The sequence below is a fragment of the Haliaeetus leucocephalus genome, unplaced genomic scaffold, assembly GCF_000737465.1.
Source record: "Haliaeetus leucocephalus isolate CR32 unplaced genomic scaffold, Haliaeetus_leucocephalus-4.0 Scaffold110, whole genome shotgun sequence".
In the NCBI taxonomy this organism is placed as follows: domain Eukaryota; kingdom Metazoa; phylum Chordata; class Aves; order Accipitriformes; family Accipitridae; genus Haliaeetus; species Haliaeetus leucocephalus.
In genome coordinates this window covers 1,496,890-1,521,817 of record NW_010972546.1, presented here as the reverse complement: position 1 = coordinate 1,521,817, position 24,928 = coordinate 1,496,890, and the positions used below count along the sequence as shown (strand labels likewise).

The window sequence follows — 24,928 nt, the reverse complement described above, 5'->3', positions numbered from 1 at the left end:
GTTCGGTCCGGCTCCCGGTGCCGCCGCCGGTCCGGGTCCGCCATGGCCTCGAACTGCGCGGGGGGTTCGTCGGCGGGGGGCGTCGGGGCGGCGTTGGGTTCGGCCCTCAGCGCCAGCAAAACCAAGACCAAGAAGAAACACTTCGTCTGCCAGAAGGTGAAGCTGTTCCGGGCCTCGGAGCCGCTGCTCAGCGTCCTCATGTGGGGGGCCAACCACACGGTGAGCGCGGCCCGCAGCGGGGCCCTTCCCGCCCCCTCAGCCGCGGCCATCCTCCCCCGGGTCCGGGCCCTCCCCAGCCCCTCGGGACGGGGCCCTCGTCCCTCTCAGTCGGGGTCTTTTCCCTCAGCGAACGCCCTCGCCCCCCTCCCCGGATCGGGCCCTTCCCCCTCGCTCCCTCAGACAGGGCCTTTTCCCGCCCCACTCTGACCGGGGATCGGGCTCTGTCCCCCACCCCCACTTTCCCCCTGAATCGTAGCCTTCCCTCCCCCCTGGCATCCGATCCCTAATCCGGGTCTTTTCCCTGGATTCGCACTCTTAGGGCACCCCTGGGTCAGGCTCATTCTCCTGGCCTGGTGGATGCCCACCCTGTGAGGAGGGTCTCCGTGGGGTTTGCTCCTTCCCGCCTCTGTCCCTGGTGGTGCCTTCCTCCTGGGGTTGGGGCTCCTTCCCCACAGCATCCCCATCTCCGGACAGTTCGGGTCCCCCCCCTTTCAACACCGGGTCAGGGTTTCCCTCCCAGACATCGCCGTCCTCATGCCTAGGCTGGCATTAGGCTTCTCTGCTGCTAGACAGGTCTCTTTGCCAGAGCGTGCCTGCCCCCTCACACCCACCCGTCTGCCTGTGTCCTCTTCCCCAACACTCTTTTTTTTTTTTTTTTCCCCCCCGGGACTGGGGAGGGGGAGCGATGCTGTTTTGGTTTGCGTCCCTTTGTGTAGGGTGCTGTTGTCCTGGCGTATCTCCTCTCTGGCACTGGAGGTCCTGAGGACGCTCATTTGACACCCACAGCACTGTCCCCTGTCACAACCCCTGGCTTTCTTCCTCAGGGCAGTCCCTATGTCCCCGTTACGGTGAGGGGACTCGCATGTGCACAGTGACAGTCCTGTTCCTCAGTTGGCTGTATGAGGACAATTACATGTGTCTCTCATCTCCATCCCAAAATACAAAAGAGTCTTTTGGCCCCATGTGTCCAACCTTGTCTCCCTCTGACTTTAGGCTTCAGCTACCAGAACTCAGGCCACGTATGTCCCCTGGACTCAGCCTCAGTTTCTCTGGGTAGTGGTTGGTACAGGTCTTAGGAGGGAGGGTTCCTTGGAAATGTCTGTGATTGCTCAGCTCTTTAATCTATCTCCTTTGGAGGTTTCTAAGACCATCTTTATGTTTTTATCTGGAAAATTCTCCCTCGTCTGTGATGGCAGGCACAAATCTCATACTAGAAAGGAGGATTGATTTACTGCTGCGCTCTCTTGGATGTGGGTAGTGGATGCTGTTCTAGGAGAATATTCAGGTGGTCAAATAATTCAGAAACCTGATCCCTTCCTAAATTAATATGCTTTTAGGGCTCAGAGACACCTATTTCTCCAGTAGATTAGTGGATGTTTCCTAGAGAGTGAAAGGGATTTAGGCTTAGTTTTTGCAGAAACAAATAACACACCAAAGAAAAAAATCAGAATTGTATTTCTAGCTTGCCTGACAATGGAGTGAAAGCTTCCAAATGTAGTTCAACACAGCACTGTCTTTCTGAGTCAAAGGATGTTCCAAGTGCTTGCTGCTCAGAGCCTTGCCCAGGAAGCAGGATAATGAATTTAATCAGGCTTTGATCACTGGTGCTATTAGGAGCCCTGAAGAAATGGAAATCGGTGGGATTCTTCTGAGTTTCATTTGTGGCCTCTTAGGGACAGTTGTTGCTTTGTGGCAATTAGCTTTTTTTTTTTTTTTTTTTGGTAGCTGTCTGGGTACTAGGAATCTGGCAACTTTTTTAGGCACTGGATCAGGACAATGTAACTTTTGGAGCACTTGGCTGTGAAATATTTAGGCAAAGGGAGGAAGGCAAGCAAGCTGAGAGTTCTGCATGAGCACTAAGCTAGTAATGAGATTATATCAGATGCACATTATGAAGAAATTGCTGCTAGAAAGGAGGGCAGTATCCTGCAGGGCTGGGAAGGGGGTTAGAAAATTTCAGCTGTGACCTCCTCACCCTCAGACAGGCATCCAGGATTTCCCAACAAATTCTTGCTAGTTGATTTTCCTCCACCTCTCTGCCACTGATCTCAGTCTGCGTTTGGGTGAGCCTCGTGAGAGCCCAAGAGGGTTGGTGGCTGGTGTGGCCATGCTGCAGAGCAGGCTGTGAGCTGAGGTGGCTTTGTTTGCTCAACACGCGAGCAGCTGCTCATCCTGGTCTGTGTTTGGGATATGATGTTGGTGCCCTGGTTATATGGGAAGTGTAATCGCTTATGTGCTTCCAGCAGATGGGTCTGGACAGTTGAGGAATATTTTCAGGAGTACCTTTGGACTTTGTTAGAAATTTGGGGGGGAGGTGTTTAACGTTTGGCTTCTGGACCACGGTTTTAGAAGGAGGGATAAATCTCTTGGCTGTATTTGTGGAGCCCTGCAGTAAGAGGGAAAGAAAACTGCTATCAGCACAAACCAGGAGGCTGTGCCAGGAAGATTCTGTCAAAAATACTTGCATTTGAGATGAACTTTTTCATGGACAAATCAAACAAACAACCATTTTATGCAATCCACCATTTCTGTTGACTGAAGAAATTCCCTTGGGTCCATTAACTGAGTCTGGCAAGAGTTCGGCCCTGCCTTGTGTTTAAACAAGCTTGTTAGCAGCTGGTGTGAATACAGGCAATGATGGGTCTGGAGAGGATCAGGAGCAATGATGTTAGCACACCAAGAACAGGAACTGGTTTCTGGAACACCAGTTCTGAGCATATCTGTTTAAATAGTGAGCTGGGTCTTGGCTGTCCTGGTGGTCCCCAGCCAGTGTTGAAACCAAGTGAATCAGGATCAGGGTGGGGCTGTGGCTGGTGTAAGCAGGGCCAAACGTGGGTGGTATTAGTCTGACAGCCAAATTTTGAACTAGAAAACTGTGGAGGGGAGAACTTGTGCAGATAGGAGAAGAAAGTGGAGTCACAGAGGCTCGCCCTTGATTTCTGAGTTTTCTGTAAGGCGCTGTAAAATTCAGCAAATGTGGAGATGGTTCCTGGGGAAGCTTTGCTTGTGACTGCTGTTGTCATGGCATTGGAAGAGGAGATGCAGCTCCTTGGCATTGGTTACGTGCGTGTTGCTCCACGCACGTTCTCCACGTCCTGGCTGGACGTGTGTGCATGGGAGCTCACCAGCAGTGGAGGGAAAGTTGTGATGGTTCTGGAAGGGGGAAGCCATCTCGCACTGAACAGCGAGGTGAACACGGCAGTGTTGTGTGATGCTCTGGAAACCATAGAAACGGTTGTAAGGTGCTGATTATACAAGGCAGTGGGATCCCAGTGAGTTCAGGGGTTGTTGGAGAGGTGACTCTTGTATCTGTTCGTTCAATGAACAGTTGGGTTTGTACGGGCTGTGGTGATGCTTCTCTAGGCGTCAGTTCATCAACTAGAAATGATCCCTAGGGCTCCGTGGATGTTGGCAGGGGCAGGGGGTAGGCATAAACAAATCCCATTTTTGTGGAAATGGGTAGATCTCTTCTGTTGGCTGTGTGGATCTTGCCCGAGGCAGCCTCCTGTGCTCCTGAGGCTCCGATTACTGGCTGAAGCACCGGCCGATCTCCTAGGACCTTAAGGAGTGGTGCCAGCCAGTACAAAACACAGCTATTTAGTATTCAAGTGAAATAGCAAAATTGGGATTTGCAGCACGCTTCTCCCTTCTCTGCAGTGTTGTTTTTGGTGTTGCCATGTTAATTCTAGCCAGAGCAGCATCTGCCACATATCAAATGTTGAAGTCCTATAAATTGGTACTGGCACAGGGTAAACAGCATGTATTTGTCCTTTCCAACACTTGCTATCTGCTGTGGCTCTAATTGACCTCTGGAGAGTGCAGCATATGGTGATGGTGATGATAGCCCGTGTTAATGATCGAGGCTGGTGGCTCTGAACCTTCTTATCTTGGGACCTCCTGTTAAAATAGAGATTCCAGGAGCCCTTTTCCTTCTTGGGGCATGGAGAGAAAAGGTTTTCCTGGGTAGTTCAGCAAGGAAAATGGGGCTCAGTTGCCTGCTCTACTGCTGACTCGTGTGGCCATGGGTAGGTTGTTTAACCTTTCCATTCCTCAGCTCTTATATGAACCAAGGGAAGTGGTAGCTCTGCGTACCTGCAAGTGAACTGGGAGGACAGATGCTTTCCAGTGGTCCTGAGGCCGTGCTGATGCAATGGGTGACAGGCTGGTCTGTGTTGGTGGGGCAGCAGGGTAGCACTGACTGATTCCTCTGCCTGTGACGCGGTGTTGTGCTGCAACTCCATCAGGATGCATGAGTCCTTTCCAGCAGGCTTCAAAGTACTTTCTTTGGGAAGAGGTGGGTTCACTGTCACTAGGGGATGCTTTTTTTTTTTTTTTTCTTCTTAAAGCATGCTGGTGTCCCCAGAGTGCTGATAGAAATTATTGACTACAAGATTCATGCTTCCATAGCATTGCAGGGGGGGGTTATTAGCTTGGATGCTGATTAATCATGCTCTAATTCATGGAAAACAGTGGGTTTTTTTCTCAAATGGTTGCCCAGTTGCTGTACTGTGTTAAGCAGCAGCAAAGTTTTGCTGCAGATGTGGGTTTGTCTCCAGGCTAGTTAAAGTGATTTTGCTATGTGTCTTTTACCTACTTTCCCAGAGTATTATAAAGTTTAACTAATGCTCGCAAAGTACTTTGAGATGCCTGACTGAAAGGCTTTGAGAGGAACAAAGTATTTTTATTTTCCTGAGCAAATTCCTGTTGTAAAGAATCCTAGAGAGTAGACACACACTCCATCATCTGGATCTTGTTAGTAAACAAATTGCATTTTCCCATCAATTTACTAATGGTAATTGCCACTTTGAGGCTACAGTCAGGTTTTGAAACAAAATTATGCCTGGCCCATTCGTTCTAACAGCTGTCCCTGAATGACACAGAATATTGATGTGTCTTTTATTGAAAAAGGAATTGGCTTTGGTGAGGAAGACAAATTATCAACTACAGATAAACCTAGAATCGTACTGACTGGTGTTGCTCAAGAATTCAAATAACCAGGAAATAAAAGGTTAACAGACAGAGGGGAGGTGGTATTTTTCCAGCCCTGTAAGGCCGGGGTGGCTGTAGACTTCTCAGCAGTGTAGGCAAAAATGAATTCTGCTGACTGAGGATGAAGGGCCCAGCCACTCCTGCGGGGCGGAAGGGGAGAGCTGCTGGCTGGGGAGCTGGAGAAACAGCGGAGCTGAGCTTGCTGTTCCTCTGGCTGCTGGGCAAATGGAAGAGGAGGGTGGCAGTTGCAGCCTGGGAGAAATGAGGGTCTTCTCTCCATCACCTACCGCTGTTGCCCCAAGCCCTGGTCCCTCCTTCAGTGGCATATGGCTGCCTTTCCCTCTATGGCTCTGGCTGGGATCGCACTGTTTTGACGTGCCGGGCAATGTGCTGCCTTGCCTCTCCTCGCTGGGGTGACCTCCAGAAACACCGTGCTGTTCGCCTTGCTTGGGAAATTGCTCCTTTGTTCTTAGAATATGGTGACACCAGCAGAGAAATGTGAAGCATCTCTTTCTTAGTGCCCCTGCTGTTGCCTTGTGAAGATGTCAGTTGGTTTGTCTGAAATGTGTCTTGGTTTTAAATCCTCTGAGCTCCACTGAGAGCTTCCGAGTCTGGTGCTTGTCTGAGCCTTTTGTGAGGCTGATGGGCATTTGCCATTCATGCTGTCTCTGACCTGGGGAAGGGCAGGACCAGTGTCTTATGTGTTTCTGCAAAATGCAGGTGGCAGTGGCAAAATGCACTTAAATGATGTTTTCAACCTGGACTGGTCCCTGTCAGGTTGTCTGTGCTTTCTACCCAGTGGGGGAATAGAAGACTCCTGGCATAAGAGGACTGTGCGAAAACAGGGGCTTATTTTCAAGAGGATTCAAAGGCAGATTAGGTCTAAAAAGCTGGATGCCTTACAGAAAACCAGCATCATGCTGGGTCTGGAGGCAGATCTATAGTCTGAAGAGCTTGTGCTCTGTATTAGCCATTCTTAACTTTTTCCACTTTGGGGACCTCTAACGCCTTTGTAGTGGAGGTGTGGAAGTACCCCAGGCGCAGAATGCTGTACAGCACGGACCTGCTCTTTCCAGTTGCGGTGCTTCTCAAAATAGCCTGTGACCTGCGGTGAGGGACTGCGGTGCTGTCTGCTGCTGCTGCACCTCTGTTCTCTGCAGCTGCCTCTTCCCGAACAAAAAACCAAGTCCAAGATCTTGCTGTCCATCTTGTGGCAAGCACCATCCCCAGAGATCTCCAAAGGCAAACTTTCTACAGCTGGGTAACATCTCTTTGTGGGAGACAGGAGGGTCAGACCTGTGGGAATGGGCTCCCCAGGAGCCAGGGGTTGCTGGGCATCTCATTGCTATGCGCCTTGCTGTGACCTTGCCTTCTGTAGCATAAATACACAGAGACACACACTCTGCTATATATAATCTCCTGCTACACGCCTCTCCTGGGGAGAAGGCGAGAGAGCAAACATGTGCCAGGCGTTAGTCACGTCGCTCTCAGAGGCTGCTCAGATTCCACCATGATAAGCACAGGAGAGGATCCCTATAGAGCAGTGCTGTCTGCTGCTTTTGTTTTGGCAAGGTCTTCTAGTGTTTCACTTGGCACCATGCTGTGGGACCTGGCCTGATAACCCTTAGGAAGGGGCGCTGGATGCTGAGGATCATACTACAAGGAGGGAGAATTTGGGATATCCCTTTTCCACGGTAGTGTGGGGTCTTTTCATTCTTCTCCTAAGGAAACTGTCAAGCAGGGGAGTTACTGTTGGAGCAGACAGTGCACATGCCTCTTGCTTAAATAATCAAAACAACCAACCAACCAAACAAAAAAAGCCCCTAACCAAACCCATGTTTGCTTTTTAGACTGGTGGCGTGAACAAAGGCTCAGGAGCCATCTGACCAAGAGCTGCCTTGTGCAGTGGAGGGCAGGCTGTCAGTTCTGGGACTAGAAAAGGCCAGTTCAGCTCTTCGGCAGCAATTCTAGTCCCCAGCACAAATCCCTTCCTTCTCCCCATCTCCAGAGCCGGAATCCCAAAGCTTCCAGAAAGCTCTTCTGTACACGGCTGGAAGAGGGGAGAGGCTTCTGCAGGGGGGATTTTCTTGGCTGTTGTCAGGGTGTTATATCTTGGGAAGAGTGGGGGCAACTTTTAAATGAGACGAGGTATCCTGGCGCACCATTTCTGCCAGTCAGGAGACTTGCAACAGGTACAACATTTGCTTTGAGGTTTCTGCTTTGGCAGAAACGAGGACATCCAGAGACGTCTTGACATCTCGCTTTGCTAACATTTGTGTCTGAATTTCTGGCAGGGGGGAGACAATCTCCAAATCGCTGTTCCCTCTCAGCCGTCAGCACCCTTCCTCCACTCTGGAACAAGCTGATAATAGCTTGTTTGTGCCTTACCCACGGCCGAGAAGAGGGCTGAGAACAGGCGTGTCTAAGGAGCTGTGCTGTCGGGCTTCCCCTCCTGTTAGACAGCAATAATTAGTGGCTGGAGGCAGCGCCTCTTTCTTGATACAGAATTAGCTATATTCTCTTCTCCCCTTCACCCTGAGGGGAAATCACTGCATGGGGCTCTCTGATACAGCTCCCGACAGAAGCTGGGAGCTGGACCCCAGGACCTGGGAGATCGCTTCCTCACCTGCAGTCCTCTTGCCTTTCCTCTCTTGTAGCTGTGGCTCAAGGAGCAGCTCAGTGCAGGATTGAGCCTTTAGCTTAAGCTGGGGGGTATTGGCCTCCCTGCTCCATTGTGATTACAAATGATGGGAGGTGTATGACATTATTTATTCATTCATCTGTGCGGCATTCTCTGTACATCCCAAAGCACTTTATGGGAGTGCTTAATGCTACTCAGTGCTGCTATAAAGTAAATACAGGGCAGGGCTTTAGAGAGAACCATCTCTGCTCCTAACGGAGTGGCCGGTTTACTTTCCGCTTATCTGTTGTGTGGGATGACTGTCTCTGAAAATAGTCATCTTTTCTCTTTGCAGTGTGTATGTGTCTTTCTTCCAGTCTGACGTTTGTTAAATCTGGTCTGTTTTTTCCCTGGTAATGATGGAGAAAGGATGTGAAAAATACATACCTCATCAAAGGCTTGCTCATATAATTAGACAGCTCACTGCACATCTCCAGAGCTGGAATCTCCATGGTCCTTGCAGAGTTGAACCGTGCCACAGATCCCACTGCAGAATGGCTCCCTCCCACCTCCTTTCCTCTCCTCCTCCTTGGAGGAGATGTGGCAGCAGCTATTTGGACAGTATGGTGTGTCCTATGGCATGCAAGGAGTGGGGAATCTCAGAGCTGGAGTCCCTTTCCTTAGGCTGATGGCTTGGACCCCATTCCCAGTCAGCAGGGAAATGCTGCATGCCTTCCAAGCGTGCTGGAAGTCACTTGACCTGCCTAAGTTTTTGGTGTCGGAAACAGACCCCAGGCCTGACTCCTAGCCAAACCCTGCTGTTGCCAGTGTTGTCTGCTTCTCTCCAGCATTACCTGCTTGGCACAGTAATTATGGGAATGGAGTTGTAATGAAATTGCTTCTTAAATCCAGCATGTTAATAGCAGTTCAATTAGATGGGACTTGTGTGATTCCTGTGAAGTCCGTGTGAATGACTGACACTGGGGCTGTCCTCAGAAAAGGCAGCTCAGAAACGTGCTGCCTCTTGACCTGCTCTTGAATGCTGGCACAGCCTTGTCAGTGGATGGGCTTGTCTGGAGCAGGGTAGCCAGATATAGTCCAGAGGTGGATTTTGGTTTGGGTTTTTTGTCCCCCACTATTGATGCTTTTGCTGCTGGGTGCTGTAAGCCTGTCTGTACAATAGTAGCTGAACGTTCATTCTTCTGCTTCCCTGTATTCCTGTGGCTGCCACACATGACTAAGGAGCAAAAACAATCTAGTGGAGTGACTCATCCCTTTAGAGAAGGTGGGATAAGAGCAACAAGAGACAGCAAGCATAAAAACAGCATCCACAGGAGACCTGTGCTGTGCTGCACCAAAACTACCCAGAGTCTGTTCTGGCTGGCCATGTTGAAGACTATGGTCATCTGTGATTTGTAACAGTGAGAACTAGTTAAGGAATTGGCTGATGCAACTTTTCCTAAATAAAGGCAAAGGTGATTTGTTTAAAACATATAATCTGCTATTTCTTGGTCTGTAGGTTTGTCTCAATTCTAAGCTGTATCTTGGATGATCAATGGAAGGTGAACAGATGAAAGCCAAGGCTGGCTCAGGAGTACTCACCACATGATTGAATGAGATGCTTCTGTGGCTTGTAACCACAGTGTTCTCCAGGTTGCTTCAGCACAGCAAGTTGCTCTGAAAGCCTAATGGGTTATATTGCTTCAGAAACAGCTTCTGGGGTATTTGGCATCCCTGTAAGTCCATTGACAGTAACTACAGGGCAGTGGAACTTGGGTTTTGAGTCTGTTTCCTTTCTCTTTTAGATCAATGAACTCAGCAATGTTCCTGTCCCTGTCATGTTAATGCCCGATGACTTTAAAGCCTACAGTAAGATTAAGGTGGACAATCATCTATTCAACAAGTAAGTAGGTGCTTCCCAACTTATTTGTAATTAGAGCTCTTTGCTATGGGGGAAACTGGCACGGTGAAGGCCTTTTGGTTTGTTCCCTGTTGTAATGCCAAGAGGTCTGGCATGGCTGGACACATGCCCCAGTCCGTGCCCTGCCCAGACCACTCAACAGGACATGGCGGGGGGGTCAGTCTGTCACTGAGATTCTGTCTTGTGGTTTGGTTTATATCCTTTGAGTGATGAGAAGTCTGGTAAGGCCAGGCTCAGAAGTGGCACTGCTACAAAGCTACCTACCCATAGATATTCACTGAACTGGGTAGAAGACAATATTTTAGAGTTCACAAAGTGTAACTTGTCCAAAGCCCTAGGGCTGGAGTTTGCTGCACATCTTGGTTATGCACAAAACTGATGCAGGACTGTCTCTTGACTCCTGCTGTGCCCTGTCTGGGTGTCCTGTCCTGACCAGCAGAACCCAAATCCCAAGACCATGGAGGAGAGGGCAGGAGTTTACGCTCTGTGACCTGATAGGTTACTTGTCTCTTTGAGACTGTTCACAGGAACAGCTGTGAAGCTGCGTTGTACGCCTGGCCCATGGGGTTTCTATGGAGTTACCCCCTTCTTATTTCAAAAAGATCAATTTTTGGAAGCCCCTTTAAAACCATGGTTGTGACTGGTGCTCAGAGGTGTGTTCTGTGCCCTGGATCTGTGTGTGTGCAGGTCTGCCGTACTCCCTGATTAATGCTTCATTTTCACTAAGTTTCAGAGGGATCAGCTTTTGAGAGTGGGAGTGTGATTCAAAAGTTTGTCTTCTCTGGCACCTACAATTTGCAGTATCTGCTCTTCCCTCTTCTCCTACATAGATTTTAGTTTCCCACGTATTGGTGCAAAGGATTCTCATTGAGAATGAGCTGACAAAATCTCCCACTGTGTCCAAGCAGGACCATCCTCTGCTTCTTCCCGCTGGGCAGAGTAAGAGCTCTGGTAGGGAGTAGATGCAGCATCCCTCAGCGACAGGGAACATTGTCTGTTGTCCGCTGTACTGTGCTTTGGGCAGGCCCCATTCCTGGCTGGCAAGGCCTAGCAGCAAAGCTCGCTCTGTAACGGTTGGGACTGGTCTGGAACATGCCAGACTGGAGCTGATTCACCCCCTCTCTTTTGCGTTCTGGAGAGATGGTTTGTCGTGTGTTGACCTTTCTTTTGACGCACGAGTGATCTGATCTGATCTGAAATCAGAGCCACCCCCCTTTCCTCCAGCTTTTCATCTTAAACAGTAACAGTGTGTTGCAGGGGGCAGCTGTGTTACTGAACGGAACAAAGCAACAAAGGAGGAAAGAGAGAAATTATTCTGTCAGATCTGTGCCTGTGACAGGGGAGATTGTTCTGTAAGACAGACGTCCTCATCCAAAGAGCCTGTTAGTCAAAAGCTGGATCCTGCAAGCATTTCTGTGAACAGATGACTTTTGTAGGCATCCAAAGAAACAAGCTACCTTAGTGAGGATAAATACTTGCAGAATAGGGCCCTTGTAGGTAGGAGGGGGCTTGGATATCCTGGGAGGTTAGCAGTGAAGTGGGAGAAGAATTGAGTTTGATTTCACAAGCTGGACGTTGCACAAGAATATCTCTTCTGCTTTGCCTAGGGAAAACTTGCCAAGTCGCTTTAAATTTAAGGAGTATTGTCCACTGGTGTTCCGAAACCTCCGAGAAAGATTTGGGATTGACGATCAAGACTACCAGGTACCGTCTCTTCTCTCCCTGCTCTCCTAACACCTTTCCCTAGAACAGAATAACCAAGCTGGCAGAGAAACTATGATATCAACATTCTTGTGTGGTCAGTTTTTATGGGTTTATAATCATGGTTTGAATGGTTTTACCGTAATGCTAGGGGCCCACAGCAATGGAGTAGATCTTGCTGTGCCAAGCACTGGGCAATTGCAGAATGAAAAGATGGTTCCTGCTCCAGAGAGCTTACAGCCTAGGCATAAAATAAGAGGCAGCAGATGGTTGCAGACAGGCAGGAGCTGGAGGATAACAATGATCTAGTGCAGAACATCTGCAAGGAAAATGAGTCTGTCATGTTTTTACAGATTCGGGTACTGCTTTAACTAAGTGTGCGTGCCAAGCATTGGTGCTGTTGAATTGGGTTTACAAAGGTGGCTGCTGCTTTGGGATGTGTCTCCCAAGGCCAGAGGTTCAGACTTCCCTTGGAGGGGAGAGACATTTTCTTGTATTAATACTGCTGGGCTTAAATCCAGTGAAAGAGAGATGTCGCAACTCTTGCTGCTACAGCAGGGCCACCCTTCCACACACAGCTCTTAGTCTTACGCATCCAGAAGATGTGTAGTAGCAGGCTGCTTAGAGACCTCTTAAATGAGGGAAGAGCCAGTGCAGAAAAAGAGGGTGGCTTTGATAGCTGTGTGGCCTTTAGCAGGCTGAGTGTTAGGTAATTAAACTCAGTATCTTTGGCACTCCACTGCAGTTGATAAAGGCTGGCAATGCGCCAGCACTGACTGGTCGAGGGCTTCAACTAAAATACTCACTGGAATCTGCCAGCCCAGAGAGGCACGTTAGGGCTGGAGGAGTGGGTGAGTGGTGCAAGCTTCTTGCTCTCTCCCTTCTTTGCTTTATGTGCAAACCCAGCCATGCTCCCTGCTGCCCGTGTTGTGGGAAGAGGAGAGGGGAGCAGAGCTGTTCATGCTAATCCCACCAAACTGCTTCCTTCTGGTAGTATGTGTGTGTGTGCCCATGTCCACATACGTCTGTGTATACACCCTCCCCAAACGTGTCAAAATTCTCCCTGACTATATCTAGATTGTTGCCTGATCTCACCCTGTTTCAAAGTTAATATAATGAAGAGATCTGTTTTCTTACTCCAACTGCATGGCTCGTTGCACTGGTGAGACACTGGATCTACTTGATCCAGTTTCTGGTCTCATGTGGTATGGGGAAAGGAACAGATGTGTGCACCTGCATCCCATGCTCTGACCCTTGTTCCCTGACCAAGTGGGGAGCACGCTGGTCCCTCTGTGAGAAGGGGTGACCTCTGAGGATACCGGGGTTGGTGTTTGGGGCTTTTTGCTTCTTTGTGTAACTGTGTCTCAGTTGCCTCTCTCCTGGCTGCCAGGGCCCATCCTACTCTGCTGCCTGTTCTCAGGCGTGCTGGGTACTCTGAGGGTGTTTGCTCAAAGTGAGACACGTTTTTCGAGCAGAACTGACAGTCGTCTTTGCTTTTCATCTGCAAGGGGCCAGCCATCCCCAGGAGGAATAGTAAATGCTGGTTGCTGCCTTGTGGCTGCCTGTCGCAGCTCTGGTCTGGGTGACTGCCCATCTGCTGACGGAGATAGAGCTGAGCCCAGCGTTAGGAGGCAGGTGGTGTTCATTGTGCCTGTGTGTGCTCAGTGCCTTGTAATTACCTGTGAGCCATGAGTTGCACACACAGATCTCTCCTGCTTGTGACGGAAGATCTCTTATTTTCAGGACACGGCTGCTCAGTTCATGCTTTTCTTGAGCACATGCCTGTTAGATTATTAATTTTATTTTTTCCCTCTTACCGTCAGGCCTGTTCTTAAGGCAGCAATGGCATTTTGCCAGGAGAAGCAGTACTATTGCCTCCTGGTCTGTTGACAGTAGTTCATGCCAGGTTGTGTATGGCTCTTGAGGAGACTGCTTGGCCAGCAACACCCTGCCCCTGGGGCTGGCTGTACCAGGGTATGAATTTGCGTGCTGGCTTCCTCCATACCCTTCAACATACTTGCATGCAGTGAAGTCATTAGCTCCTAATTGTTTTTTCTCCCAGTCCATCCACTATAGTATATTTTAATTTTTTTTTCTCAGTTTCTTTTAAGAAATTATGAGAACCATGTGAAGTAACTTACATAGAAGCACCCACAATCTTGTTGGTTCTCAATACCTGGTTTATCATTTACATTTTACCTGTTGCTCTGAAGGATTACTTCTCCCATCTCTGGGGTAGAGCAGTTTGGCTCTTTAAAAGTGTCCAGCTAGAACAGAAAGCAGAAAACACTCATTAGCTGAATTCAGGTGGGTAAAATGTGATGGCTTGAGTGGGAATTGAGCCAGAATGCTAAATATAACACCCGAACTGTGGAAGAGGTGGGAGTGACAGGAAGGGAATGAAGTAAACCTAAGGGCTGTGAATTTGGTAATGTCCATATGTGGTCACATTTCTGCTTCCCATCTCCTCTAGAAGAAAATCTCTGTGGTTTTGAGGTGAGGGGTGATTAAACTGTGTAGCACAGACTGATTTGCAAATGTCAGCAAGAAGCAAGGGGTTATTTTGTTTGCCTTTATTTTCCTGATGGTTTCTAAAGCCATTGGCAGGAGTAGAGTTTTTCCTCTGCTTCATTAAAGTTTTAAAAGCTTTAAATGCTTCATTCTGAAAGGAAACCTCTCGGCTCACTTGCAGCGTGACATGGTAAATCCCGCTTTCGCAGTAGGCTCTCCTTGCTTGCGTGTCTGTGTCTGCAGAAGAGCAGGCTCCCTCTGCTGTCTGCTCTTCAGAGAGCTGAGGGAAGGAGCGAACAGTGTAACTAGCAGCTAAAAAAATACATCATGAAATGCATTGTCCAGCCCTGAGATCCTGAAAGACACATCGATCTTGAGCTAAAGACCACTATCCAGGTGTCAGTACCACTGTGTTTCAGAGCACAACTCTCAACTCTCCCCCTCTGCTTGCACCAGTGGCAAGGAAATGCTAGTGAGTCTACACTGTTGGTTGACAAAATGGCTTCTGAACAAATGTTGGTGATGGGGCTGGTGGAGTTGGAAGGTAGTTGCTGAGAAGTGATGGAGGAAACAAATGGGAGACGGGTGACCTGCTTGGCTTAGTCTGGAAGGTGTGAAGAACAGTGGCTCTAACAGTGGGATGAGGCTCACAGCAAGTCCCCCTACCTGGGGAGAGGCATCAGAACAAAGAGCTTGTGTTGTGGCTCAGGGAACATGGTAGATACTTCATCTGCAGCTTGCATGGGATTTTCCAATTCTGCTGCAAGTATGAAAAGAAGCTGCAATGTTTCGTTGCTAAGGGTGGAGACGGATATAAAGACAGATGCTGCTGGTTGTCGGAAGAGCAACCAAGCTATTTATACTCACAGTCGTCTTCATCCAATTGTAAGAATAGCAGAGGCTGAGGGTGGCTTTTGGTTTCAGGATGACCTGTAAAGAATTCCCAAACAATGAGACTTTTGCCAGTTTAGGCTGCTTTTTGATGGAAAAGAAGACAGGCCATTTCATTCATTTTTTTCTGTTTTTCCTTAAACCTTGGACTGTTCTTAAATTTCCAGGAAGAAATACTAAGAAATCTTAGCCTGTGTTTACTGCCACTTTAAAAACCCCTTAGTAAAAAACATCTTCAAAAATGCATGCCAGGTGTTGGAGTAAAATGCATCAACAAATAGAAGGCCCAGATGAAAGCTCTAAACTCCATGTCCAGACTTCTAAACAGTTGGGTTAACCTCAGCAGTGCTGAACACTCAAGGATGCTTGCTTATTAACAGTCACGACTGGAGTGTGTTTGCAAGTGTGCTCTGAAGCTCAACCAGGACACTGTCACAGTTATGAAGGTGGAGCACAAAGTCCCTGGGATGTCTGTTGTTCCAGAGCCAGGTTGTGGAGCTGGCCCTGGTCACCCATGCCTCATCTGCTTTCCAAGGCTGCTCTTCTTTCCTCTCCAGGGAGGTGGCAGCTTCTGCCTCTCCTCCCCACTTTTTTGTTCTGGTTCCCTTAGAACTCAGTGACACGAAGCGCCCCAGTGAACAGCGACAGCCAGGGCCGATGTGGGGCCCGGTTCCTCACCACCTATGACAGGAGGTTTGTCATTAAGGCAGTGTCAAGCGAGGATGTAGCAGAGATGCACAACATCTTAAAGAAGTACCATCAGGTACGGTGAGTCTGGAACCCTGGGAGGGGAGGTGGCAAACACCTTGGGGAGCATCTTGTGATTTTCTGGGGAAATGGAGCTTGGATTCACAGTGTGCAACCTGGCAAAGCTCGCAAATAGCTTTTGCAGAAGAAAACAGTGTTCCTTAGCATCTGAGAGCCAATTATGGCACAGCAGCCTGTTTCTTCACAGTGCTGAGCTCTGCTCACAGCTCACCCTGTTCCTTACATCAATGAATTATGGATTGCTGGTACCTGAGATCTGTAAACATGCTCCTAATTCAGTCCTTTGAATTAGACTTTCCAGAGGGACCAGGGAGGAGACAGTTACGTGCAGCAGGGAAGGCGGGGGCAAAGTGGGACAGCTGGAAATATTCTACCCTGATCCACATTATCTGCCAGTCCATCTGCTCTTTACTTTCAGATATACTCACATAACCACAGGAATTGAAGTTAGCCAGTGCCAACAACAGACTCGCCCCACTGAGACTGAGTGACGGACATGCACACCTAGTCTGTTACAGCAGGCTGGACATGCACACACAGTGAGATGCTCTGTCTCAGCTCAGGGCTGGAAGGTTCTTACAGTGCCCTAACTTGCTTTTCTTGAGACACTAGGAGCCATTTGCAAGCCTCCTTTCCTTTCACTTCGGTGTCAGATGGCTGGAACTGGAGGCTTTAGTATCATCTTCTTGCTGAGCTTGTGTTCTGTCAGAGATCGGTTTTGTGTGACAGTACCGTCTTTCTCTGCCCTTCCCGTCCCTGCTTTTCTCCAGTTCATAGTGGAGTGTCATGGGAACACCCTCCTGCCCCAGTTCCTTGGCATGTACCGGCTCACCGTGGACGGAGTGGAAACCTACATGGTGGTTACCAGAAACGTATTTAGTCACAGGCTGACTGTGCACCGGAAATATGACCTGAAGGTGAGGGTTTGGAGGGCAGTCATGAGAGCTCCTTTTCCAGGAGGGTGGGAGTTGGTCTTTGTAACACCTACTTGACAAGGTCCTGGGCTTTGTTTTTTGTTCAGGGGATCAGGTTTTGGGGGCTCTGAATGGAGCTTCACTTGAGGCTCAAATGTTGTTCCATTCCCCTATCCCAAGTGGCCTACACTACACCAGGGAGATCTGTAAGTCTAGCTCAGGCATGAAAAAGGTGTTGAGCACTGATTTTAAAAATATTTTCATTATTTTTCTGCATGGAGGAATTAAATGGTGTCAATTAATTCTTTGGGAATATGACATATAGTGCAGAAATGCTCTTTTCTTTATTCTTTTATCAGGGCTCGACGGTATCCAGGGAAGCAAGCGATAAAGAGAAGGTAAGGACCGTTCCTGGCCAGCCTTTCCTTCCTCCTGGTGATTGGAAGCAGGTGGGATCCAGCTGACTTCCCTTTTCCAGAGGGGTATTGAGAAGGGGATATTAACTGGGCCCTGAGTGATAACCTGTTTCTGTCCCACCTTTCAGGCTGTGCCCAGTAACTGCTCAGGAAGAGATGGTACAGATTTGGTGGTGCCCTGCCCTGCTCTGTTATGTTGACACTACCAGGAATGGGGGGAACTTCTTGGGGGACAATCCCACAAGTATCAAAACCCATATTAGTGCAATGGTGTCTTTATGGAAGGATTTCTTCATAGTGCTCCCTGTGTACCAAACTGAGTCAGGTCAGCAGTTAGCTTTTGCAACAGATGCTTTTATAAACCAGACCAGCTCCTCTCAGATTCTTGGCATATCTCAGCATGTTTGTAAGTTTTTGGTTTCTGGTGCCATTAGGAAAACTTATGACTAAGAATCCTGCCCCTGCAAAACTTTGTCTGTGATGCTGCCATGAAAGGTCCTGTTGAAATCACAACAGTAACTCATGGTACTACATGTTTTGCACATGCACATGGGATTTTCAGGTTTGGGACCACAGAGTAAGTCTACTCCAGCCTGCCCTAACATTAGATCTCTGACATGAGCCAAGGAACTCCCATTTACACGGAATGCTCTGCCATCGAGGCACAGCTTCATCATGCCTAAGTGTCCCTGGCTTGCTGGCTCTTTACTCTCTAGCTTTTTCTGCTTATGCAGTTTGTCTCAGACCATTCATATTAGATCCATATAAAGCCACCACATGCTCATATGTCATTGTAAGAACAAAATAATTTCATTCCCAGCTGCACAAAGGGGTTGTATGTTCTTCCATATCCATGAGAAATCCTCAGGCCCTGCTGCAAGCAGATTGCTCAAAAAGCAGTGGGTTTAATTTTTTCCTCAAGCCTTTAGGGAGAGGAGCATTTTTTTTTCAAGCCGTCACCCCTTCCTCGCCAGTCAGAAGCCAACAAAATGCATTTCTATTCTGGGAGTTGGTTGGACCATCTCTGGCTGGAGCCTAGCTGTCAAGCTTTCAGCCTGCAACACATCTTTCTGGCAGTCTTTAAAGTTCGAGTTGCTCTCTGTGTCTCCCTTCAATTTCCCCCTAGGTACAGCTCAGCACATGGATTCATTGACAAATATTGTGCTCTGCCTGATGCCATTTTCATACTTAGTGGACAGGATGAGCCACTTCACCTTATAAACAGGCAAAAGGTCCTAGTGCAACCCCACATTCAATCAGAGTCTCTGTGCAATCAAAATACCACTAATGGATCGGTGTACCAGCCTTCCCCCAAGAAGTAGGGGTTTTGAGAATTTGACACAGGCTTTTTGTTGCAGGCCAAGGATCTACCAACCTTCAAGGACAACGACTTCTTGAATGAGGGTCAGAAGCTGCATGTTGGAGAAGAGAGTAAAAAGAACTTCCTTGAAAAACTGAAGCGGGATGTGGAGGTAGAGTTTCCTGGGGGACAGTTTTTACTCTGTCTCCCATAACTGGATCCTCACTGTGGTCTCTGGCTCAAGGGCTGCAGCAGTGACTGAAAAGCAAGTCATTCCTGGATCCGTCAAGTAAATACAGTCAGTGTTATGCTGATGGCAGTGGGCATATGCTCTCATGTGTAGATTCTCTAGAGTCTAATAAGGGTTTAGCTCTCACTACAGCCCTTTCTTAGGAAGATACTGGCAGAGTAGGACTGAGGATTTCTGATCCCACATGGATGCTGTTATTCTCACTCATGTCCTTCTCCCAGTTTTTAGCTCAGCTGAAGATTATGGATTACAGCTTGCTTGTTGGGATCCACGATGTTGACCGAGCAGAGCAGGAAGAGATGGAAGTGGAGGATCGGGCAGAGGATGAGGAGTGTGAGAACGATGGTCTAGGAGGCAACCCCATTTCCTCCTATGGCACACCCCCTGACAGCCCTGGCAATCTCCTCAACTACCCTCGCTTCTTTGGGCCTGGAGAGTTCGATCCTTCTGTCGACGTCTACGCCATGAAAAGCCACGAAAGTGAGTATCTTGGAATATTGATGAAGGTCTGGAGGGCAGAGGAGGTATCCTGTGGTCTGGCTGGGCTAAATGAAGTGGGAGGACTGTCCACAGAGAGAGAGAGAGACCCTGTCAAGTGTCTCTCCTTCGCTGTGCAGTCCCTTGTTGTGGATGGTATGAATTGGAATGGATGGAAGTGATGCTTGGAGAGTAGTGGCATGTTCAGAGAGTGTGTGGGCCTCTGGTGTGCTGTTTCCAGTCATTCTTCTCTGCCCTTCTGCAGCCTCCAGCTGCCTTGCTTTCTCTGCTAGTTGCACCAAAACAGATCTGCCATGTATTTCTGAAGGAGGGGGGTGCAGCTGGGCTTTGCTCACAGCTCAGGGTGTGCTAGCGACTCTCTTGCCTTGCTAGGTGCCCCCAAGAAGGAAGTGTACTTCATGGCCATTATAGACATTCTTACGCCATATGATGCAAAGAAGAAAGCTGCACATGCTGCCAAAACAGTGAAACATGGGGTAAGCAGCCTGCTGCCTGCAGGGAGGATGGGCTTTGGGGCTTCTGCTTTGCCTGCATGCCTGCGTGCATATGTGTGATGTCTCCTGATGCTGATTTTTCTACCAGTATGGAAATTCTCCAGTGATCCCATGCCCAAGGACAGCTCTTCCCTCACTTACTGTCTCCTCAGACTGTCTGGGAAAGGCTTTACCTCTAGGTGGTTGGAGATGACTTGCATTTATGTCCCAGTTTGGGAGGTGCTTGATTTCCCTGGTGTGGCACCAACAGCCTCACAGAGCAGGAATGGACTGGCTGCAGGAAGCCATACTCCCCTGCCCCCTTCCTGGGGCCAGTCCTGTTCCCTGGCAGCAATTCTGAACTTCCCAAAAGGGCTTGAAAAAAGCCCAGGTTAGCAGGACATGGAGTTTTTCATGCTCCTTCCAAATCTCCTCTAAACCATAAGGGAACAAATCCAATGCTTTGACTTATTGCTCTGCAGAAGGTCCAGCTGGAGCTAGAATCAGTTTTCCTGGGCATCTCTCTAGACCTCTCAGGATGTTGTTTTTTCCTGGAACTTGCAAGTTGTTATGGGTCTTTCCAGGCAGAGACAGGCTGTGCTGACATGATTGCTCCCTGCCGTCCTCCCTCCTCCACCCTTTGCCATGCTGCAGGGTCTGCCCTTTGAGGAGGGTGTTGTGACTTGTCTCTCCTCTCTGCCTTGCAGGCTGGGGCAGAGATTTCCACCGTGAATCCAGAGCAGTACTCTAAACGCTTCAATGAATTTATCTCCAATATCCTGACATAGTCGTCTTCAGCCTTCAGTGAGAAATGAAGAGAAGAGGGGCTACTTCCAAACAGAGAATGCAGCCTGTGACACTAAAACAGACACTGTAGCAGCATGTGGGGTGTGCATGTGTGTATGCGTGCGTGTGTGTGTGTGCAAGAGTGAGTGTGTGGCACTGTGTGACTTCCGAGAAAACTAATTCTAGGTGCACCCTCCAACAGTCCACTTGACCCAGGTGGAAAAGTGGATTTTTATGTTACAGAAGTGCCCAGACATAGATTTGAGGGCTTTTTAAAACAAGAAAAGTGCATTGTTTCAGCACTGCTCTTTCTAATGACATTTTCTCCTCTCTGATCAAGAGAATCCCATAGGGATATGATATGTGGCACTGTATAAAAGGGGTCGCTCTAGATCACATTCAGTGAGAGTGAAGCAGTGCCTGATTCCACAAACTACTACTTTTTTTTTTTTTATTGGACTGTATTTACCAGAAAGACATACAAGCCCTTTTATTTCCCTCTTGATAGGAATTGGAAGGAAAATAGCTCACCATTTCAAGGATGGAAAATATTACTCTGATAAGGAGGAGTCGCTGAACTTTAGGTAAATTCAGACTGGGACACTTTATATTTTTTGGTTAATTTAAGTAACAAAACCTTTTTTTGTAACTGCACTTGATTTACAAGAAAGACGAGGGAAATGAACATCTACCAAAGATGATCGCTTAAAAAGGTGTAACTCCTAGAACCTAAAAAAAAATCAGTGTGAGAAGTAGTAGAGGCATTGAACAACCTCAGATAATAATGTGCTTGGACCCATTGTACTTTAAATTGGCCAGCTATGAAGATTTCATGGAAAAAAAAAAAAAAAAAGGCATTTTGTACCTGTAGATATGGGATAGTATTTGACTATCTGGAACGTTTCCCTGTCACACCTCAAGTCAGGAATTGCCGTGTCTTTTAGATGACAGCTTCACATCGCAGTTCTGCCAGTGTTAATCTAGCTAATGTTCAGTCTTCCTTACTTGCCCGATCTGCAACAGGTACTTGAATTTGTTTCCTGACAGAGGTTCTTTGGTTAGTTGGTTTATTTTTTAAATGGCAATGTGACTTGCACACAAAGGAATTGGACTCGCTACCAGTGGGGAGTGCTGGGAGCTGTGACTGTGGAGCAAATTCCACTGCTCAAGAGGACTCAGGACTTGAGCTGTGATTGTTTTTACTCTTCTCTGCTCCATACCCCTCTCTAGAGCGACAGTCAAGGAGTGGAAATGTTTGAACACTTGCGCCAGATTATTTTCCCCCCCTAAGGAATTGGAACTGATTTGCGTGACTGAATAATGTCCTGTTTTGTCTCCAGAATGCTTGTAATATTTTTCACAGCCAAGCTTGTCAGACTTGCTTTGGGTTTTGTTAGCTCTGCTGCACAACAGTTACAGATCTTTTGGTTCTTTTTTTAATTTTCTTTTTCTTTTTAAGCAGGATTTAGAGTTTTGAACAAACCTCTTGCAGTTGAAACATGTTGCTTATCTGCCTTGAAACTGTTTTCACATATGCCTTTGTTTCGGGAATAAGCTGTTTCGAATGTCTGTCCTGTGCTGTAACGCGTGCTACAGTTTGCTGTGTGGAATTTGGTCCTTTTGAGAGATAACTGGTGCTCATCACATCCTGGTAATTTCCCTAGACTAACGCTAGCTCTGGTCTGGATTCTGAATGTGGGCTTGGGTTTTTTTATGTTCATACCCACATTTGTGATGTGAATCCAACAGGTCTCAACTTTGAAGGGGACAAAAGGGGGCTAAAGTTTCAGCCCATAAGAGTGCACTGTAAATAGAGTCTTTAAGAAATCAAAAACTAATATTAGGGGTCATAATGAGATATGAATCTTTTATTCATTCATGGGTCATTCCCTTTGACATGGGACAAATTTCTTCTGCCACTGTAGTCCAGTCCCTATTCTGTGTGATGTGGGGGCTAACACACCATTGTCTGGGAGGCTGAAGAGTCTCATGTCTTAAGGTGTGTAGCTGGAAAAGCCACAAAACAAATGCAGCTATGAGAATACTTTAAAAAAGGGAGGACTTAGAGGGTATCATCAGCTTAGTTTTGTGGGCATTATGTTGGTTGCTTTTCTCTTAAACAATAAGCACTTAAGTTTACTATCAATTAGAAATTAAATACCAATCACTTTTTATTCTTGACAGTTTTAAAAATCTGCATTGAATCTGCAACTTTGGCCTGGTAAGTTTGCCGTTCTCCTTTTGGGAAACTAGCTTGTACCTTTTAAACTGTTTATCTTTAAATCATGTATTAAAAAAATAAAAGAAAAAGGGGGGAGGAGGAGAGAAGGAAATTAGTGAACTGCAGACATCCTGCACTGAGACACTACAAAACAAACAACCCAAAGAAAGTAGAAGAATGAAGCTTGCATAGCTAGGAGCAACAGTCTCATTTACTGAATTTCATAAACAGGAATGAAATTAAAATGCAGTTAGTTCCTGCAGCAATCTTTACAGAAGTCATGATGCTAAGGGCTAAGAGCAGTTAACTGTATTTTCTTATTCCACTCTAAACAAACTCCTGCTGGAATTAAATTGGCTGTCTCTGGCTCAAGTGATATGAAAAGCCCCATAAACTCTATTCACTTTAGCACTTCCCCAATTCTGCCACTTCTGTCAAGTTGCCATACCGTGTGTATTAAAGTAATTAAATGCAATTTTCTCACTTAATGATGTATTACCCAGGTATGTAACTTTGTTTAACATAAGCATTTTGTATATTGTTTACATTTTGAGAGGTAGCATTATGTTAAAAATGCTAATTTTTGTTTCTAGACAGTATTTTTATTACCAGAATAAGAAGTGAAGCTGCAAATATTTGATTTGTTTTTAAAAGGGACTTTTTCTTTTGTTTTTGTTGTTTTGTTTTGTTTTTTTTTAATCTTGTTTTAGGTCACTTTTTTAACTCAAGTATTTAAAAGGAAAACCCAGCCCTTTCAATTCTGGTTTTACAACTGCCTGTGCTAGTTTGTTGTCTGTTTCTGGTGTGAATTTAGTTCTAGTTTGCTGAATGTAGATATTTCTGTCTGTAGCATGTACCCTGCGGAACACTTTACACTGAAGTGCATTTGACTGAAAACCACCCTCGGCTGAAAGAGTTGCAATAGGTAGGCAGATCACTCAGATCCTGGTCAGAGTGCAGGATTTTTCAAGAAATTGCAGTGCAATTCTTGGGTCAACTGGAGTTTCAAAAAGAAAGAAAAACTTAGTGTGCAGTGTCTCTCTCCAGTGCCTGAAGGCAGGGTGAGTTTGTGTGAGAAGCAAGCTGCAGGATCTGTAGTCCTGCCTGTACTGAGGGTCTCTCTCTTTCTGAACATGGGCCTGATCTGTCAAAATTTAAGAACTAAAAACTGCTTTGAACCTAGAACTTATCTTCCTCGTTGAGATAGCTCCTACAGTGTAAATAAGAGTGGGAGAAGGAAAGCAAGAGTTGCGGAGTCACAGTTTGGGTGCTGCTCTGCTCCAATAGTGCAATAAAAACCACTCGAGAACATGTTGGGTCACCCTTTAATAGGAACCACGTGTTCTGGAGGTACCACACAGCACCCACCCTTTGTGTCAGCGCTAGGAAGGAGGCCTGATATTTGCTATATGTAAGAAGAACGTCAGCAGGAGTTCACTTCTCACAGCAAGGAGCAGTGGGATCCTTCCCTCTGGTCTTGTACACGCCTCTGATTGATTGACGTGTTTTTAATTATAAAAGCCACGATCATGACATTCATTACAGGGAGAACTTCTAGGGTAGTAGGTGACTCCAGATTTCCTGCATAAATGAGGCTGTACTCCCACATCTGAGAATCCTAGTTTTGAATTGGATTATCGTGATCAGCAAGAACACTAAAACACTTGAGTCTTATTTCCTTTTCTGGGAGGAAACTCCTGCTTTCCCCTCCAGAGCGCTGCCACAGGTTCCTTCAGTGGGGACATCAGCTGGGGACTCGCCTCTTAGCCCAAGAAAGGCACAAAGCAAGGTTGTATTGTAGTTATGGGTCATGTTTGGTAGGGGTTGTGTCTTAGCCTTGACGGACGGATGCCTCCCAGTCCTGTGACTACTATGCAGTCTTTATAGATGCCTCCCTTCAAGCTGCACAGAGGTCAAAGTGTTTAACCTCAAGGTGGTACAAACCTTTCAGAAGTCAGTGTGTGTGTCCTAAACTTGGTTTGCAACACTGCATAACCAATCTGAGACAGATCGTCCTTACAATAGCTCCAAAAACAAAACAGGTATCCTCTCCCCATCTGTGTCTTAATGCCCCATTGCAGGTTTGCCTGTCAACTTCCCCTACTTCTGCAGAGCCATTCTCCAGTATCCGTATTAGCCACTACTGATTTTCCTTGCTCTTTGAAACGAGTATCTATCTTGTGTAATAGCGATGGCAAAGCTCGGGGAACCAACTGCTGGTCATCCATCATTTTTAGTGGTTTCAGTTTTCACCACTCAGAAATTGTGCTGGTCTTTGTTTAGCTGCACAATGCTAAATGCGGCTGGATTGAGTTGGGTCAAGTGAGCGTATTACACACAGGTCACATGGGTGGGCAGGGCTAATCAGTGCAACTGAAAAAATGTGAATAAATTAAGTTTAATCTAAAACTAAAAAAAAAAAAGCATTATAGGTTTTTTCACTGCTGTTT

General features: G+C 47.2%; 1 protein-coding gene across 4 annotated transcripts; it reads left to right on the top strand.

The window, feature by feature from the left end:
- Window positions 1-22: 22 nt before the first annotated feature.
- PIP4K2B (phosphatidylinositol-5-phosphate 4-kinase, type II, beta) lies at window positions 23-24,928 on the top strand. Of its 4 annotated transcripts, none has more exons than XR_775508.1 (11): window positions 23-219; window positions 9,634-9,731; window positions 11,357-11,453; window positions 15,463-15,615; window positions 16,391-16,537; window positions 16,894-16,932; window positions 18,309-18,422; window positions 18,722-18,980; window positions 19,371-19,474; window positions 20,179-20,841; window positions 21,720-24,928. XR_775508.1 is itself a non-coding variant. In XM_010585531.1 (10 exons), the coding sequence occupies exons 1-10, from the start codon at window positions 43-45 to the stop codon at window positions 20,257-20,259; spliced, it is 1,269 nt and encodes a 422-aa protein (XP_010583833.1). In that variant the 5' UTR covers window positions 23-42; the 3' UTR covers window positions 20,260-21,110. The 4 variants fall into 4 exon arrangements, 2 of the variants coding, with proteins under 2 accessions (XP_010583833.1, XP_010583835.1); XR_775507.1 differs by lacking the exon at window positions 21,720-24,928 and having other exon boundaries at window positions 20,179-20,359; window positions 20,766-21,110; XM_010585531.1 differs by lacking the exon at window positions 21,720-24,928 and having other exon boundaries at window positions 20,179-21,110.

Excerpts from the sequence above, each read along its gene's own strand:
- PIP4K2B (XM_010585531.1), top strand. The coding sequence starts at position 43 with ATGGCCTCGAACTGCGCGGGGGGTTCGTCGGCGGGGGGCGTCGGGGCG. Across the intron at positions 9,732-11,356 it reads GACAATCATCTATTCAACAA|GGAAAACTTGCCAAGTCGCT; the intron begins GTAAGTAGGTGC and ends TGCTTTGCCTAG. Across the intron at positions 15,616-16,390 it reads TCTTAAAGAAGTACCATCAG|TTCATAGTGGAGTGTCATGG; the intron begins GTACGGTGAGTC and ends GCTTTTCTCCAG.